At 42.0% G+C, this 18,322-nt stretch overlaps 1 protein-coding gene across 3 annotated transcripts in view; it reads left to right on the forward strand.

Moving 5' to 3' along the window:
- LOC135197061 (mitochondrial outer membrane protein SLC25A46-like) overlaps positions 1 to 18,322 on the forward strand; it is a 96,905-nt gene that overhangs the window by 54,747 nt on the left and 23,836 nt on the right. For 2 of the 3 annotated variants that reach the window (XM_064224005.1, XM_064224007.1), the window contains exons 2-6: positions 6,168 to 6,271; positions 6,849 to 7,027; positions 7,210 to 7,412; positions 8,717 to 8,853; positions 10,553 to 10,594. In XM_064224005.1, coding sequence (XP_064080075.1) covers positions 6,168 to 6,271; positions 6,849 to 7,027; positions 7,210 to 7,412; positions 8,717 to 8,853; positions 10,553 to 10,594 — 665 coding nt within the window. The remainder of the gene's footprint in view (positions 1 to 6,167; positions 6,272 to 6,848; positions 7,028 to 7,209; positions 7,413 to 8,716; positions 8,854 to 10,552; positions 10,595 to 18,322) is intronic. The other variant, XM_064224006.1, reaches the window with a different exon arrangement.

Genomic DNA, 18,322 nt, shown 5'->3' on the forward strand with positions numbered 1-18,322 from the left:
TCACCATTTGTCAAAGAAATATCTTCGCTTTGTGATAGGAGACAAGATCTTTCAGTTCAGGGCTCTGTGCTTCGGTCTGTCTACAGCCCCACAAGTATTCACCAACCTGATGGCGAATGTAGCAGATGGCTTCACCTAGAGGGGATAAACATCTCCCTCTACTTGACGACTGGCTGATCAGGGCCAAGTCGAAGAGTCAGTGCTTGGAGGACTTAGAAGTAACAAGGAACATGATAGATTCGCTAGGGTTGCTCGTCAACCTCGAGAAGTCACAACTGATCCCCAGCCAGAACTTGGTCTATCTGGGGATTCAGATGGATTCTCGGGGTTTTCTGGTATATCCTTCGCGAGAAAGAATCGCTCGAGGTTTGTCGAGAATCTCGAGCTTCTTAGAGAGAAAGAACAGCTCAGCGAGGGATTTCCTGAGCCTTTTAGGGACCCTGTCCTCATTGGAAAAGTTCTTCTCGCTAGGGAGACTTCACCTTCGCCCTCTTCAGTTTTTCCTCAAAGAGGTGTGGAGTTGGAAGACGGGTCAACTCTCGGACATCTTCCAACTTCCACAAGAAGTAAAAGATCATCTGAAGTGGTGGATCCCTCCGCTTCAAAAGAACGAAGGCGTATCGCTTGCTCTGCAGAACCCAGACCAAGTGTTATTTTCCGACGCTTCGGAGTTGGGATGGGGAGCGACGCTAGGAGCAAGGGAGGTGTCAGGCACCTGGACAAAGGAACAGGTGTCCTGGCACATCAATTGCAAGGAACTTGTGGCCATACACCTAGCCTTAAAGTTCTTCGAAGAGATAGTCAGAGACGGGGTGATACAGATAAACTCGGACAACACCACGGCTCTGGCTTACATACGCAAGCAAGGAGGCACGCACTCTTTCTCCCTCTATCAGTTGACAAGACACCTGTTAACCTGGACGGAAGAAAGAGGCATAACTCTCCATCACAAGGTTTGTTCAAGGGATCAAGAATGTGAGAGCGGACAGACTGAGCAGGAGGAATCAGGTCCTTCCCACAGAATGGACTCTTCACGAAGAAGTGTGTCGAAGTCTTTGGTCCCTGTGGAGGAGACCTCACATAGACCTGTTTGCGACGTTCCTCTCTAAAAGAATAGAGATCTTTTGCTCTCTAGTGGAAGATCCGAGAGCCTTCGCCATAGACGCGTTTCTCATGGATTGGTCGGGTGTGGACGCATACGCCTTTCCCCCGTTCAAAATCCTGGGGGACGTGCTCAGGAAGTTCGTAGCTTCGAAGAGCACGAAGTTGACACTCATAGCCCCATTTTGGCCAGCCCAGGAATGGTTCACGGAGGTACTGGAGTGGATAGTGGACTTCCCAAATCGCTTCCAAACAGACACGATCTACTCAGACAACCCCACTTCGAGAGGTTTCATCACAACCTCCCAGGTCTCGCTCTGACTGCCTTTCGACTATCGAAAGACTTGTCAGAGCGAGAGGCTTTTCTCGCAAGGCTGCGGGCTCTATCGCTAGAGCCCGCAGAGCTTCGACGAGAACGTAGTATACCAAAAAGGTCCGAAGTGGGAAGTCTTTAGGAGGTGGTGTAAGGGTCAGAAGCTGTCCTCCTCCAGTACCTCTATAGTGAATATTGCCGATTTCCTCCTCTTTCTGAGAGAGGAATCACACCTATCTGTCTCGACAATAAAAGGATACCGAAGCATGCTGTCTTCAGTATTCAGGAATCGAGGCCTGGACATTGCTAATGACAAAGATCTACACGATCTAATTAGATCTTTTGAGACTTCGAAAGCAGCTACTCCTAGAACACCTAGTTGGAATCTAGACGTGGTCCTGAAATTCCTTTCATCGGATAAATTCGAGCCTTTACATCTGGCGTCCTTCCGCGACGTCACTAGGAAATGCTTGTTCCTGGTGGCTCTCGCTACAGCCAGAGGGACGAGCGAATTACACGCTCTGGATTCCACGGTGGGGTTCAAAGGAGATGCTGCCATCTGTTCTTTCCAGACAATGTTTTTCTGGCAAAGAACGAAACCCGTCAAAACCTTGGCCCAGAAGTTTTGAGGTAAAAGGCCTATCTAACCTGGTAGGCAGAGAGATAGAGAGATCTCTCTGTCCAGTGAGAGCTCTTAAATACTATTTAGAGAGGAAGAGACAGATGGGAGCTTGTCAACAAGGTCTTTAGTGTGCGGTGAAGAACCCCAAGAGACTCATGTCCAAGAACGCCTTGGCTTTCTTTGTGAGAAGCGTTATTACGGACGCTCACAAGAACTGCTCGGAGGAATCCTTCGGTCTCCTAAAGGTCAAGACTCATGAAGTGAGGGCAGTAGCAACGTCTTTGGCGTTCCAAAAGAATATGTCTCTAAAGAATATCATTGAGACTACATATTGGAGGTGCAATTCAGTGTTTGCATCTCATTATCTGAAGGATGTGAGAGTGACCTATGAGAAGTGCTTCTCGCTAGGTCCTTTTGTATCAGCAGATACAGTACTGGGTCTTGGAGCAAAGACTGATCCTTAATTTTGTGTTTTTAGCGTACATAAACCCTCTTGTCAGATATGTGCTTGGTTTTCTATTAGCAAGCTCACTACTGTCGCACGGGAGCAGAGTGTCATTGCTGGTAGGGGATCAAGGGTATGTATGACTCATAGGGGAGTACAAAATTTTTTTTGTATATTTTGTAATGAAAGTGTAATTATGTTTCGAGTTTTTGGTTGTTTGTAAGGAGTTCGGGGATAACTCCTTACAATCTTAGAACTAACATGGATGTTAGGATCAGGTGATCGGGATCGGTTTTGTGCTCCTTGAACAAGGTGTATTGTCATGTTAGTGGAATAGCACCCAATGACAAAGGCCTTTAGGCTCTGCCGAGTAAGTGGATAAGACCCCATTGGCAGACCCACAAGAACTCTTAGCCATAGATCAATATCTCGCTGAGGCTCTTGAGGCTAAGCAGACTCCAAGGCAGTAGCCGCGAAGTCTTCAGCCTAATAAGGTAGGAACCAAGGTTTATTAATACCTACAACATATGTTGTTTACCTGTCTATTTCAGTTGTTAGCTGTCTCTTACCCACCACCAATGGGTGCTAATCAGCTAAGTATATATCTGGCAGGGAAGTTGAATGTATAAAAATGATATTGTCATGTTACAATAAAGTTTTATACATACTTACCTGACAGATATATACTTAGCTATAGACTCCGTCGTCTCCGACAGAATTTCAAATTTCGCGGCACACGCTACAGGTAGGTCAGGTGATCTACCGCCCTGCCCTGGGTGGCAGGACTAGGAACCATCCCCGTTTTCTAATCAGAATTCTTCTCTTCCACCTGTCTCCTGCGGGGAGGCTGGGTGGGCCATTAATCGTATATATCTGTCAGGTAAGTATGTATAAAACTTTATTGTAACATGACAATATCATTTCTTTACAGAATTTAAGATAAAGGGTGTTAAAGAAAGAGAGGATAATACTTTATGCCTCATTTTGGCCTTAGAGAGGTTGGATTCACAGAGGTCACGTTCTTCTCACAGCATGTTTTGGAAGTCTTTTCCAAGACAGTCTGAATATTCTATCAGCATCTATTATAAATGGACCTTAACAACCTCTCCACTCTGAGTCTGTCTGCGCGTGCAGACTAACCAGAAGTGGACATGAATTAGAGGATTTTTCAAGGTAAATGACAATAGTCATGGACAAGATATAGAATTGCTGCAGATCGTGCTAGAGGGAATGAGGAAACTGTCCTCTTCCGATACCTCTGTGAACCACATAGCGGTTTTTTCTTCTCTTTCAGAGGAAAGAATCACCTTTGTATATATCTGCTATCAAAGAACGCAGTAAAAGGCTATACTCTGTCTCTACAAAGGGAATTGGAGATAGCAGAGGATTAAGATCTTCGGGATCTTATACGATACCTCAATATGACAAGAGTAGGATATCATGTACTTCTAATGGGATCTTTTTTGTGGCCACAGATTCCATGTTCCAACAAGATGGAACTGCTCCTCATCAAACTTCTTTGAGAAATTTTTATGAGGGAATTCTTTGTTTTTCTTGGTCCTAAACGATCAAGAAGACAAGTGAATTTTTTGAGCATTGGAATCTCGCATCAGATTCTATGGAGACTAGGCAATGGGTTCTTGCCAGCATAGTACATATGTCTGGCAAAAGAACTTAAACCCCCTATTCCTGATTCAATGTTTTCAGATAGAGGTTTCGTTGTCCATGCAGGGTACTTACGTTTTTATCTACAGTAGAATGGTTCAAACCTTTGCCTACAGAGTCTTTGGAATGCGATGACGGCTCGAAATGCTTCCCAGAAGGTGTTCAGAGGGATACAATAAAGAGCTAGAAATCAGGAGTACTCCCAATCTCAGCTCGGAGTCTCCTTCGACTTCCAGGCTTCTTCCCTTCCTTCGGGCAAGGATAGGGAAGATTCTGCAACGAGAAACCCCTTCAACATGTAAGAAGAGATCTCGTGATTAACGGAAGTATTCAAGAAGGACCCTCCTCAGAGGAAGACTCTTATCTCTCGTACGGTTAGATATCCTATCGTCTACTGGATGTAGCTGACTACAATCACCTCCCCTTGCCAGAGAGGCCAAAGCTCAAAGTAGAAGAACTTCTTCCACTCTTCTCCAGTCTCCTGATAAACTATTGTGGATGTTCAGGACTTTTGGACAATGTAGCGTCAACCAGGTGCCATATGCCAAAACAGGCGTAAAAAACGCCAGAGGCAAACAGTCCCAAGAACACTGTCATTGTCTGAGGAGAAAGAGCAGGCCTACAACCTGGCACAGATGTGCTAGAGGCGAGCAAATCGGACAGATAAGAGTGTCCGATGTGGACATCGCCAGACATCCTCGAGACTCTACCAAGCTCGAAACTCCGGCAAGTGGGGAGGAGCAGCCAGGTGCCGCCCCAGGCCCCGAGGCAGGAGGCACGAGGCCCACCCCAGGCAGGCACGAGGCCCCAGACAGGCGCGAGGCCCCAGACAGGCGCGAGGCCCCAGCCAGGCGCAAGCCAGGCTCTAGGCTTCATCCAGAAGGGATCCATTTCAAAGGAAGCCCTGGTCTTCTTTGAAACAAGTGTGATCGCTAAAGCACTTCATGAATAACTTGATGATTCCTTCAAACAGCTGAGAATTAAAAGCGCTTGAAGTGCGAGCTTTTATGAATTCTTGTTCGTTCCATAACAATATGTCGTGAAGGACATATTAGCTGTAACTTACGGAAGATGCAACTCTGTGTTGACTTCCCTTTGCACGAAGGAGGTCAAGTTGACCTACGAGAGATCCTTCTCTCTTGGTTTTACGTGTCTACGGATACGTTGCTGGGATAGGGAGCCGACACTGATCCTTAACTAAGTGAGTTAATTTTTATGTTAACATAGTGTTTTTTCTTTGGTTTGTTTGAAAGGAGTTTGGGGATAGCTCTTTTCAAACTAAGCACAAACCCTCGTGTTAGGATCAGGTGATCGGGATCGGTGTTGTGCTCCTTAATTATGCCCCTAGGCATAGGTGTATTGTCATGTAAGTGGATAAGACCCCATTGACAAATGACCATTAGATTCTGTTGAGTAAGTGGATAAGACCCCATTGACAGATCTACAAGAACTCTTAGCCATAGGTCACATCCTCGCTGAGGCTCTTGAGACGAAGCAGACTACTAGCAATAGCTAGGAAGTCGACCCTTCGTCTAAACACATAGGAACTAAGGTTTTATTTATTTATTACCTACAACGTATGTTGTTTACCTGTCTAATCAGTAATTAGCTGTCTCTTACCCTCCGCCAAAGGTGCCAATCAGCTAAGTATATATCTGACAGGGAAGTAGAATGTATGAAAATGATATTTTTATTGTACAATAAAGTTTCATACATACTTACCTGGCAGATATATACTTAGCTATAGACTCCGTCGTCCCTGATAGAAATTCGAATTTCGCGGCACACGCTACAGGTAGGTAGGTCAGGTGATCTACCGTCCCGCCGCTGAGTGGCAGGAATAGGAACCATTACCTTCTAGAACCAGATTTTCTCTTCCACCTGTCTCCTGAGGGGAGGCTGGGTGGGCCATTCAATCGTATATATCTGCCAGGTAAGTATGTATGAAACTTTATTGTACAATAACAATATCATTTTTGTTTGCAGTATAAGACACTTATTTTTTTCCTCTTCTTTTTCAGATGTGCAGTTGGAAAAGTATGGTGAACTTTCAATCAGCTTGGTTAGTTTATGCGCAGAGAACCTCCTAAGCCATCCTTTTATTGTGATACGGAGACAGTGTCAGGTACTATACTATTACCATTCGATGCTTAACATTAAGGGTTTAATTTTTCATATTACTCTTCTTACTAGTGAGATCTCTGTAGGCTAATCATAATCTGCAGTCATATTTGTATATGTACACTTCTCTATTTGTAATAAACTTTCAGCCATGAAGTCAAAATTCAAATTGTCAGTCATACTTCAAATAATGATATTTAGCTATGTCAAAATTGTTTTCCAGGGACTTTTTTCTGTGTCGACTTCTTATTTTAAATGATTACCCAGAAAAAGTCAAGTGGAATATTAAAATTATGCTTAAAGTAGAGATATCCCATGTAATGAAGAAATACATTTGTTGCTCTATGCAAATTGAGTGCTTACACCATCTGCAAAAATCCTTATTCAACATGAAATGTCATTGCTAGGTATAAATGTTTTTACCCAAGGTGGAAGCTATATAAACAAAATTTTTTATTTTGTTCTTTAGCTTGTGTGTGTATGAGCATGGGTTTCATATTAAAGCAGTTAGAAATCAGTCAGTGAAGCACCAAAATGTTTATTCAGCTTCACGTTATTTCTAATGTGCTGTATATTTTCAGGTTAATGTAAATAGTCATCGGTACCATGTTTTGCCCATAACTCTTATACCAGCTTTGATACACATGCAAGGATGTCAGGGCCTCTCAGCATTCTGGAAGGGCTTAGGGTCAGTCCTCACAGTAAGAGGTGTTACATTGGCTCTAGAAGACTTTATATCCAAATTTACTCCATGGCCAAAGTAAGATTATGGTTAATAAATATTTTAACCAGACCACAGTAATATGTGTAAGAAATGACCTTCACTGCAATCATATTATTTATCAAACAGCTGTGAAAAAATATGTACTGCATTAGTTGAAACAGTTATAATGAGATATTGTTGAGAGATCTTGCATCATAAGTCTCTTCTTTATTTTACAGGGAAATATCTCCACATAGCTCTGCAAAAACCATAGGCCAACATTTACTCCTAAAGTGTTCAGCATTAGCTCTTATCACTCCATTCTATAGTGCTAGTTTGGTAGAAACTGTGCAGAGTGAAATTGCAAGTGAAAAACCAGGTGTTTTTGATGTATTTAAAGAAGGACTTACCAGACTTCTTTCCTTCACTCAACCCCAGACAGGTAAATTGTAGTTATTACAATGTATAGTAGAAGTCTTTTAGTTTCTATGTAATGTTCAAACCTCATATTTTACTTGTATACTTAAGAACTGAGAAAGTTAAGTTGCTTCAGTAGTGAAAATTGTTTGTATACTTAAGAACTGAGAAAGTTAAGTTGCTTCAGTACTGAAAATTGTTTGATAATGCCAGATAACCATTTTCTTGGTGGTACGGGTAGCTCCCTAGCTCACTATGTCATAGGCATGTAATTTTTAGTTTGGGTTTTATGATTATTGTGTGCCAGGGCTATCATTTCATTCAATTATAATTATTATTTTGAATATAGGCAAATGAAAAGAGGAAAGCTTGTCAGTGAAAGAAGAGAGTAACTTAGATTTAACTGTTTGTATTGATGCTCATTTTTAACTCATGGGTTAGGAAGCACACGAAAGGTGAAGGGAAGGTAACCGGTAGTTTGGAAACATGCAAAAAGTTTTAGCAAGGACTTATCCTGAGGGCGGGAGAGAGGGATCAAGTCTGGGGAATATTTGATCTGCACTCAGGTTACAAAGATCAAGTGCTTTTACCTAGTATGGTTTTCTTTTGTTATTTACCTCATGTTAGATATTTAGTTTGTATGATGCTCAGAAAACTGCACTTATGAATTTAATGGATTTGGTATCCTTAGGTTTATATTACCATATTTCGAGTTACTCACATTACTTTTTGCATTATTTTTGGGTATGAAGGAAGCTGCTAGACTTTTAGTGATCATTTGTTAGGTGCTGAATAACTTGTGTTTTGCAGTGTAGCAAAGAATGTAAGTGATTCCTCTGTTTGTGCCAGAATTAATAAATTCTGTGGTATATTAATTGTAAATTATACCTCGCAAGTTTTGGAAGTGATGCTAGTTATGTGGATACTGTTGCTCTGCTATTAAAGATTCATGAATTCTGGCTCACACATTTAGTATATGCCATTTTATATTATTTACAGAATTTACAAACAGGAAATCATAATAGTCCTCTTTAAATCGAAACCAAATATTCCATCGCATCCTAAGCTTAGAAATTCCTTCCAAAATTTTGAGATGCTACAAGTATAGCTTTTTAGATGTATAACACCCAGATTTGGCCAGTGTAAAATCAGTCTTCATTACAGCCTTATTAGGTGGCAGTCAAGATAAGTTAAATAATGGCATATATATTACAAAATGTATAGATATTTTTTTAAAAACCATATTGCATTATGATGGTAGTAGAAAATTAACATGATTAAGAGTGTCAGGAATAGTAAAAACTTTACTAACAAATGGCTTACTTTCAGGGAGAATGCTTCCAGTTTGGTTACTAATACTCCCCACCGTCACACATGGAATTCTTCAGTATTTAATTGGGAATGCAGTATCAACAATAACATCACAAGCATTGAGAAGATATCACAAACAAGACCAAAAGAAGCAGGTACTTCTGAATATTTCTCTGTATTATTACTGTAACTATCTTGACTTTTGATATCTGACTTTACCGACAGGTCTCAAGCATATTCTGCAGGCAGACACCTTTAATTGGTGGGTCACATATCTTGTGAAGGTTGACATGCTGAAAATTAATCTCTCTGAATTAGTTCTTATATTTGTCGATGTGGCTTTCTAGTTCAATTTTAGTATCTTTTGTGTTCATTTGTATTTAAAAGGAGTCACAGTAAGGCAGGGGAGCTAAATTATGGGCTTGCATGTATGCATTTCTGCACCAAATTGGTAGAAGAAGAGGAAATAAGATTCGAGTTTAGTTGTTAGTTTATGTCTTAATTAGCAATACAAGTTGATGCGAGGCATTACTGAGTGTACCCTGATTTGTAAATGTGTCTAATGCTTTCGTAATTTATTAGAATAGTCCCAAAAGATGTGAAGTGTATGTCATCTACATTTCTTAAATTAATTACTGGATGCAAGATGAAGTAATCACAAGGCTCCTTAAGGATTGATTTTCCACACTTTACCCCATTCCTTAGAGTTCATCTCTTCCATTCAAAATGTGCTGTTCTGTGAATGAAATTTTTAGTAGTAGAACACTTTCTTTTACTGCAATTAATTTTGTGTAAGGCCATGGATAATGTTATGCTCGTTGTGAGATATTTCTTGTCATCAGCTCAGTCAAGTAAGCTGGATAGTTCCTTTCATTAATATACACTATATATCAAAATTGAAAGTGGCAATCATATTCGGGTAGAAATGTTATTAGCACTGACCTGTTAAAGTTAAAGGGCCAAACTTATTTGATCTTAGTTCAGACAGAGAAAGCTTAAGAACTACTGCATTGCCCGTACTGTAGTAACACTGTATGAACACGCCTGAAGCTCATTCATCAAATCTACAAAGTTTTTTTAAATTTAGAAGTTTCAAACCCTTTTGAGAAATATTTGCATCTTTCACCATTATCAACCTATACATCTATAATGATTAGGTGTGGGCCTTTGTATATACATAAGGTTCACAACTAATCTATGTACCACTGGCTAGCAAAATGCAACAAAATTGTCCAAAATAGCAACTGAATATCCATTGCTCATCAAAATTCCTTTTTTGGCAAAAGGAGTAATACTGAATATAGGTATGTGTGTTGTGGAGTGAAAATCTTACACACTTATTAAGGGTGTGGGTGACCTTCAATTGTGCAAGTCATTAAGTATGGACACAGTTAGCCAAAGATAACATAATGCATATTTGGACTTATAATCTGAAAAAATTATCAAATGAAAATGATGAATATCATTTTTAGGAAAAGTTAATCAAACCATCTTAAGGTGAATATGAATCTTTCTAAAGACATTATCTCGTTGTAAGGCAGTGGTTTATTATAGCAGTTGTATGTACTACTTCAGTTTTCACAGCATCACCTTTTTTTATTTATAAAGGAGTGAGGAATAAGTTCTGTACTGTATAAAAAATATTTGTGTGTAGTAAGACAGTGTTTTATGTAATTTCTTTTTATTTCAAATTTTTAAATGATAGATTTTATAGGTCTGTATGGTATTAGTTGTTAATGTGTTAAATATCCTGTACTTGTATCAGTTTTTTTATTTCAAATACTTTTTACTATGTTTTCATAGTCATTGTATTTTGTGTCCTTAAGTTAAAATTTTCTCTACTTTTTATTGTAGAAGAAAAATCGCGAGAAGTCTTTGGACCACAAACAAGTAAAGGTGAAGTTTCTGTTTCATGAGAGTCGCATATTAACACCCCAAAATATGCTGCACTTTTGCATGCAAAGATTAATTCCACTAGTTAATGTTGTCACATATATTAATTCAAAATATTAGGACCTGTTCAAAAGATAATGCTTCATTTTTTTCCTGTTTTTTATAGTACATGATGCCTTTTACGTGTGCATTAGTACGTAATTCCCATTTTGTTTCAGCCTACTATACTCTTGCACTTGACATTTTGTTTGGTGTTGGTCCTGTGAACATTGTATGACATTAATATAGGCGCTCTTTGTATGGTTATGTAAAGAGAAAAGGACCACATCTTAAAAAATGCAAGGTTTTGGCATTTTCGTTTCCCTTTGCCGTGTCATATGTTTGCTTTGTAGTGATTTTAGGACATACCCACTTGCAAGCTTTACAGTCTAGCACCTCTTAATTACCCCTGCCCATATTCTAGGTTTTTGCCGTAGGTTTTTTGCTGTAGGTTTCGGTTATGCAGTTACTATTTATCTGAAAACTTTAGAATTGGGGATGAGGGAATACAAAATCTTAGTCGCTGGTATTTGCAAAAAAAAGTTGTTTTTGCTTCTTAAATATTATATGCAATATTTCTAATAAGAGGGAAAGAAAATTACAATGCAGTTACCACATTTATTTCTGTGATTTTCCAAATGTGGCATGCCGGCAGTGATTCAATGGTATACGAGTGATTTATAGCTATGTAACAGGAATCTTAAACTCTTGGATGACTGAGGTACAATAACTGTTCCAGTTTATCATTCACCACGTCATAATGCATATTGTCATATTTTAACAAAATTCACTTAACATTGAGTAATACGAATCGAGAAACAATTTTATTCTTCACCAGATGTGTAACAATTGCCTTTTGGTTAAACATGTGCTTTCTTATTTTAGTTGCTTCATGTTTTCATTTCCCATGATGCCTGTTTTAGAACCCTTCATATCCTAAACTTATATTAACCATAAAAATAGTGCTTTGATCTTGTAATTTCTGTTGTGTGAAGTTTTTAATTATTTTTATCTTCTCAGTTGGTGTTGCTTATGTGATTTTATCGAGAGGAGAGCTGTGAAAAAATGGATGGCACTATAACAACTGTTATTATTAACATTATTTCCCTTCCATGAAACTGTATTGGTTACAGTTTACTCCCTTGTTTTATTGTAGTGTCTTACCGAACAATTATAGAGCCGTGATTTCCACGAGCGGCAGGATACTAAATTCAAATTTAGCGCGTCGGCGTCGCCAACACTGGTGGTGATGACGTCATCTCCCTCCACTCGCGGGAGAACCAGGTACAACTGCCCAGGTGAATCCAATTCTTTTCCTGCCGGCGTCCGGTGAACATCGGTGGTCGGTGCGGTTGGATGACTTTCCTTCGCTTTTTTTCTTGTGGATTTGATCTTCGGAATTGGTGAAGTACTCTTTTTTTGGCGTTGTTGTTATTTTGCTTTTTATTTAGGCGTTGCCATGTCGGATTCTAGTCCGTCGGGAGTTAGGTTTTGCATCTCAGGATGTAAAACTAGATTATCCAAGTTAGAGTATGATTCTCACACTAAATGTGTTAAGTGTAGGGGACAGGTTTGTTCAGCAGATCGAACATGTAACGAGTGTAGTGATTGGACTGATTCTCAATGGAAGTTTTTTAGTTCATACTCGGAGAAATTAGCTAAAGACAGAATTAGAAAAGCCGCGCTTAGGGAAAGTAGACTTAGCTCTGCTTCGTCTTGCGATGCATCTGTTCCTTCTGTTTCTCCTCAAATTGTTATGTCTCCTTTAACTACACCTCCTATTCCTCCTACTAATCCCACTTCTCCGGCTTCCCGTGTAGTTTCTTCCGACACCATTGCCAGTCTGGAATCGAGGTTAGATCAGAAATTTTCGGTACTAGCGAATACGGTTTTGCAACTTGGTAATTCAGTTAAGACGTTTTTGGAGAAAGCGGCTTCAGGTAAGAGTGTAGTTGAGGGTGCGTCTGTCTGTCCTGACACGTCTCCTAGACAAAGGTCACTGTCCAGCTCCCCCGCACCGGGGAGAAGACATACCGGAAGTCCAAGGGAGTCGATCGGGATTTGCCCACAGACAGGCGCCTCTCTTGTTGAGCCTGTTGCGCCTCAACAGGGCTCGGTTAAGCGTTGGAAAGGTGTTGCGGTCAGACGCCTTTCGAATGATTCAAGCGATTCGTCTCCGGTCGCGCGGCGCTCTTGGCGAGATTCGCCCGTTTCGCATCCCTTAAAGAGGCGTTCAGGCGCCGATTCTTCGCCTCCTCCAGTCAAGCGGTATAAGGAGCCTGAGAGTAGGGTTGCGCCGCGGCCGTTAGCGGCTCATTCGTCGCCTCAATCTGTGCCTTTTTCGGCTCCATCTACTAGTAGAGATTGTGGTTTTAGCGCTGTAGCTAGCAGTTCTAAGGGGGTTTTCTTTAGGCGCTTTTTCGTCTGTTACGCCTGATGCGCCTGTTTCGCCTCGAATTTCGGCGGCTCCGAGCGAGGCGCAAGTAGTTTTTCCGCCTCCTGCTGAACATTTAGGCTCTTCCAAGCCTACGTTAACTGTTTTTGATTCGTCTCTGGCGCCTTTGCGCAAGCAGTGAGATGTTAACCAACTGGATGAATGAGTCCAAGGGTGGTTCGAAACCTTCAGATCCGGTTGTAGTTCCGTCTACTTCTTCGGCGGTATCGGAGAATGAAGAAGAAGTAGAGGAGGAGGATTCACATCACCTCTCGTGTTATTCAAGTCTCCTTAGTTTCTTCTGGTATCTTATCCAGATTATTTTGAGAAAGCTGCTCCGCGCTCCCCAACTTCGACTTTTTTGATGAGGAGGAAAACTTCAGACCCTCTCCTCCCAAAACTTGTTCTATCTAAAGCGGTTAGACATTCGTTGAAAGAGACTGAGAAATGGATGTCTATGAAAAGAGACTTAGGGAAGGCTCTTTTTGCTTACCCTCCCTCTAAGTTGCTTCGTAAGAGGTATAGGTTTTATGTAACAGGGGAAGCTCCTTCTCTGGGAGTTTCTGCCTCCTCCCAGGGAGACTTCTCCAGTTTAATCGACTCCTCTAGAAGATCTGCTTTCGCCACAGCGAAAGTTTTCTTTACAGCGCCGGAGTTGGACCACGTTGTAAAGAATCAATTTAAACTTTTGGAAGTCTTTAGCTTCCTTGATTGGACTATTGGCGCTTTAGCGGCCAAGATCGAAGACTGTCCTTCTCTTTCTCAGGAGTTAGCGGAGGATTGGATTGGTGTTCTGTCCTGTGCGGACAAATTCATTAGGGATGGATGTGATGAGTTAGCTTCGCTCATCGCCTTTGGTACCCTTAAGAAAAGGCAACTTTGGTGCTCCTTTGCTTCTAAAAGGGTTACTTCCCAACAGAAGTCTGCTCTCTTGTTTGCTCCTTTTGTGAAAGATAACCTCTTTCCAGACGATGTAGTGTTGTCAATTTCGTCTGCGCTAGATAAGAAATCTACTTCGGATTTACTGGCACAGTCTACTAAGAGACCTAAAGCTCCTGTGGAGACTGTTCCTTCGGTTTCTCCTCTGGCCCAAGTGGCCTTTTCGAGGGAGAAAACCCAAGCGCTTTCTTCGGCCGAAGTCGAATTTGCGACCTCAGTCTAAGGCCTCGGCCAAGGTTAACAAACCTTCCAAATGAAAGCTCGGTTCTTCATGCACCAGTGGGAGCCAGGCTGGCTCTGTTTTGGGAGGAATGGGAAAACAGAGGAGCAGAAGCCTGGGTAGTGCAAGTACTCAAGTTCGGCTATCGTATTCCTCTCGTTTCACCTCCCTCGCTCTCACCTGTGCCAATTCCATTCCAGGCATACTCTCCGGGCTCAGACAAATTTCTGGCGCTAGCCGCAGAAGTGGAAGCGCTTGTTCTCAAAGAAGCGATAGAACAGATAGAAGGGGATTTTCCTCCAGGCTTTTACAATCGCCTTTTTGTAGTTCCCAAGTCATCAGGGGGCTGGAGGCCGGTTTTGGATGTGAGCGCCCTGAACTTGCATGTCCAGAAAACAAAATTTCATATGGAGACCACTCGGTCGGTTCTGGAGTCCATCAGACAGGGGGATTGGATGGTCTCTCTGGACATGCAAGACGCTTATTTTCACATTCCGATACATCGCGAATCTCGGAAGTACCTGAGGTTCATGTTCGAAGGCAAGGTGTTTCAGTTTCGGGCGCTTTGCTTCGGACTAGCGACCGCTCCTCAAGTTTTCACCAGGGTTCTATCCCCGATAGGAAGCTGGAGTGCACATATTAGGAGTAAGAATTTCCCTCTATCTGGACGATTGGCTTCTCCGGTCGGAATCAGAGAGTCGGTGCATGAAGGACCTTGGAACAACTCTGGATCTTGCCAGAAAGTTAGGAATTCTGGTCAACAAACAGAAGTCCCAGTTGGTTCCATCTCAGAGCATCCTTTATTTGGGGATGATTCTGAATGCTCAAGTTTTTCGGGCTTTTCTGTCCCCGAAGAGGGTTCAAGGCTGTCTGGAGACAGTTCAGCAGTTCTTGGACAAAAAGGTAAGTTCTGCCAATCGTGGATGAGGCTCCTGGGCAAATTGACGTCAGTGGAGAAATTTGTGACGTTGGGAAGACTGCACATGAGACCTCTGCAGTTTTTCCTGAGAGCCTCTTGGTGCAGGAAGACACAACCAGACTCGATTACCTTTCCTGTCACAGATCAAATAAAAGAGGACCTAAGGTGGTGGCTCTCTCGAGCAAGGTTGGAAGAAGGGTTAGATTTACGACCCATCCTCCCGAACCTACAGTTCTTTCCGATGCATCGGACACAGGTTGGGGAGCCCTACTGGGAAATCAACGGACTTCAGGAGTGGTCGGAGAAGGAGAAGAAGTTCCACATAAATGTAAAGGAACTGTTAGCAATTTTCTTGGGGCTCAGACAGTTTCGGAGCTTAGTAGAAGGTCGAGTAGTGGCAGTGCATTCCGACAACTCCACGGCTCTCTCGTACGTGCGGAAACGGGGGGACTCAGTCTTTCTCTCTGTACGAAGTAGCCAAGGATCTCCTCCTGTGGTCAAACGAAGCGAAGGTTCAGCTAGTCCCGAGATTTGTTCCGGGAAAGATGAACGTCCTGGCGGACGAGTTAAGTCGTCAACAGCAAGTGTTACCTCTGGAGTGGACTTTGGACAACAAGATTTGTCAGAAACTTTGGCGCCTTTGGGGACGACCGTCAATAGACCTGTTCGCGACATCAAGGAACAACCGTCTTCCTCTCTTTTGTTCTCCAGTCCCAGATCCTCTAGCTTGGTCGGTGGACGCAATGCTGTTGGATTGGTCGGGTCTGGAAGCTTATGCATTCCCGTTCGGTCTAATAAGAGAGGTGCTGAACAAGCTCATGTCGCACAGCAATGTAACACTAACGTTAATCGCTCCCTTTTGGCCCAGGAAAGAGTGGTTCCCGGACCTTCTCCAGTTGTTAGTAGACTTCCCCAGACTTCTTCCTCCAGAGAAGTGGCTTCTCAAACAACCTCACTTCAAGAGGTTCCACCAAAACTTGTCCGCTCTAGCTCTGACAGGGTTCAGACTGTCCGGAATCTTGTCAGAGCGAAAGGATTTTCAAGAAGAGCTGCAGAAGCTATCGCTCGTTGTAGGAGAGAGTCTTCTAACAAACTCTATCAAGGGAAGTGGAGAATCTTCAGAGAGTGGTGTAGAAGTGCTAAAGTCTCTACTTCTGCGACCTCTTTAACAGAAATAGCAGATTTTCTTCTATTTCTTAGGAACTCTAAGAAACTGGCTCCTTCGACGATCAGAGGATATAGAGCCATGCTCTCTTCGGTTTTTCGACATCGAGGTTTGGATATTTCCTCCAATTCAGATCTGTCGGACCTCATTAGGTCTTTCGAAACCACTAAGCTCCCGCAAGATACAGTGGCTTGGAACTTAGATGTGGTGCTTAAGTTCCTCATGGGGCCACCGTTTGAGCCTTTGAAGTCGGCTTCACTCAGGAACTTGACTAAGAAGGCACTCTTTCTTATTGCACTAGCTTCTGCTAAGCGTGTCAGCGAATTGCACGCTATAGACAAAAGAGTCGGTTTCTCTCAAGGCAATGCTGTATTTTCGGTATCTTTGACCTTTCTAGCCAAAAATGAGAATCCTTCTAATCCTTGGCCGAGGAGTTTTGTGGTAAGGAACTTATCTGATTTGGTTGGACATGAGGAGGAAGAAAGGCTCTTATGTCCAGTCAGGGCTATTAAGCAGTATCTGTTTGCCACTAAGGGTATTAGAGGACAATCTTCTAAGCTCTGGACCTCGGTTCAAAATCCCTCTCGTCCTCTTTCTAAGAATGCTATATCGTTCTTTATTAGAGAGCTTATCAGGGAAGCTCACTCGCAGTCCGAGAACGACAATCTTTCCGTTCTGAGAGTTAAAGCTCACGAGGTTAGAGCAGTGGCAACTTCTTTAGGCATTCAGAAAAAGAATTAATCTTTAGCTTCGATTCTTCAGAGCACGTTCTGGAGATCGAATTCGGTTTTTGCGAGTCATTATCTCAAAGAGATAGAAACGGTTTTCGAGAATTGTAAAAACGTTAGGTCCGGTGGCGGTTTCTGGCATGGTGTTGGGAGAAACGGCACAGGGGTCGTCACCTCTATGCTAACTTTTCACCTTGAATAGGTTGTCGAGTTCAAGGGAAGCTGGGGGTACTGAGTACCTGGGATACTCACCAGTCTGTTAGGTCAGATTTTTACAATGGAGGGTATATATGTTTTTAAATCTGGTGTTGGTGACAAATGTTTTGTATAATTGAATTTCTGGTCTTAGCCCAGGGCAAGGGCAATCTTTGTTGTTACTATCCTCCGTCAGTCAGCCTTGACTCGCTTGAACTACGGAAGGATTCCACTTCCTGTAGAGGCTAACTTTGGTCAAATTCCAATTCCTCTACAATAGTAAGAAGAGCACCGACCAGAGGCAGTAACAGTCTGCTGTAGCTCTCTTACAAGGTAAGGTACAACAGACACCTTGAGTGTTTACTGGTATTGCAATAAATGTAACCATTTAAAAATACTAGTGGTCCACTGAATCCCACCTTCCCATAAATGTGTAATCAGCTCTATAATTGTTCGGTAAGACACTACAATAAAAATGAAATTTTCATTATTAAAATGAAGTTTTATTGTATACTTACCGAACAATTATGATTATACCCACCCTCCTCCCCTTAGGTGGACGGACGGGCAGAAAGAATTGGATTCACCTGGGCAGTTGTACCTGGTTCTCCCGCGAGTGGAGGGAGATGACGTCATCACCACCAGTGTTGGCGACGCCGACGCGCTAAATTTGAATTTAGTATCCTGCCGCTCGTGGAAATCACGGCTCTATAATTGTTCGGTAAGTATACAATAAAACTTCATTTTAATAATGAAAATTTCATTTTTATTGGAGGCTTCAGATACTGTTGACTGTGGTTTTTGTATTGACCAAGTGATAAAGTATTTTTTGTAGAAGAAGTTAGTTGTAATTTACAACTGTTACTGGATTTCACCAGATAACAGACACCTCTTGTTATCAGCAATTTGGGATGATGAAAACTTCACCAAACTAGCCTGGTTGAAACATTTGGGAATGGCTGATGCTTATTGGTGCATGAGTGACGCAAGCTGATTTTGGATACTACAATTGGTGTGTAAAAGTGAGGAAAAGGGGAAAGTTTACTTGTTGCTGTGTACAAGTTTACAAGGTGATGTTTGTGTTACTTCAGT

The sequence above is a fragment of the Macrobrachium nipponense genome, chromosome 18 (assembly GCF_015104395.2).
Source record: "Macrobrachium nipponense isolate FS-2020 chromosome 18, ASM1510439v2, whole genome shotgun sequence".
Classification (NCBI taxonomy): domain Eukaryota; kingdom Metazoa; phylum Arthropoda; class Malacostraca; order Decapoda; family Palaemonidae; genus Macrobrachium; species Macrobrachium nipponense.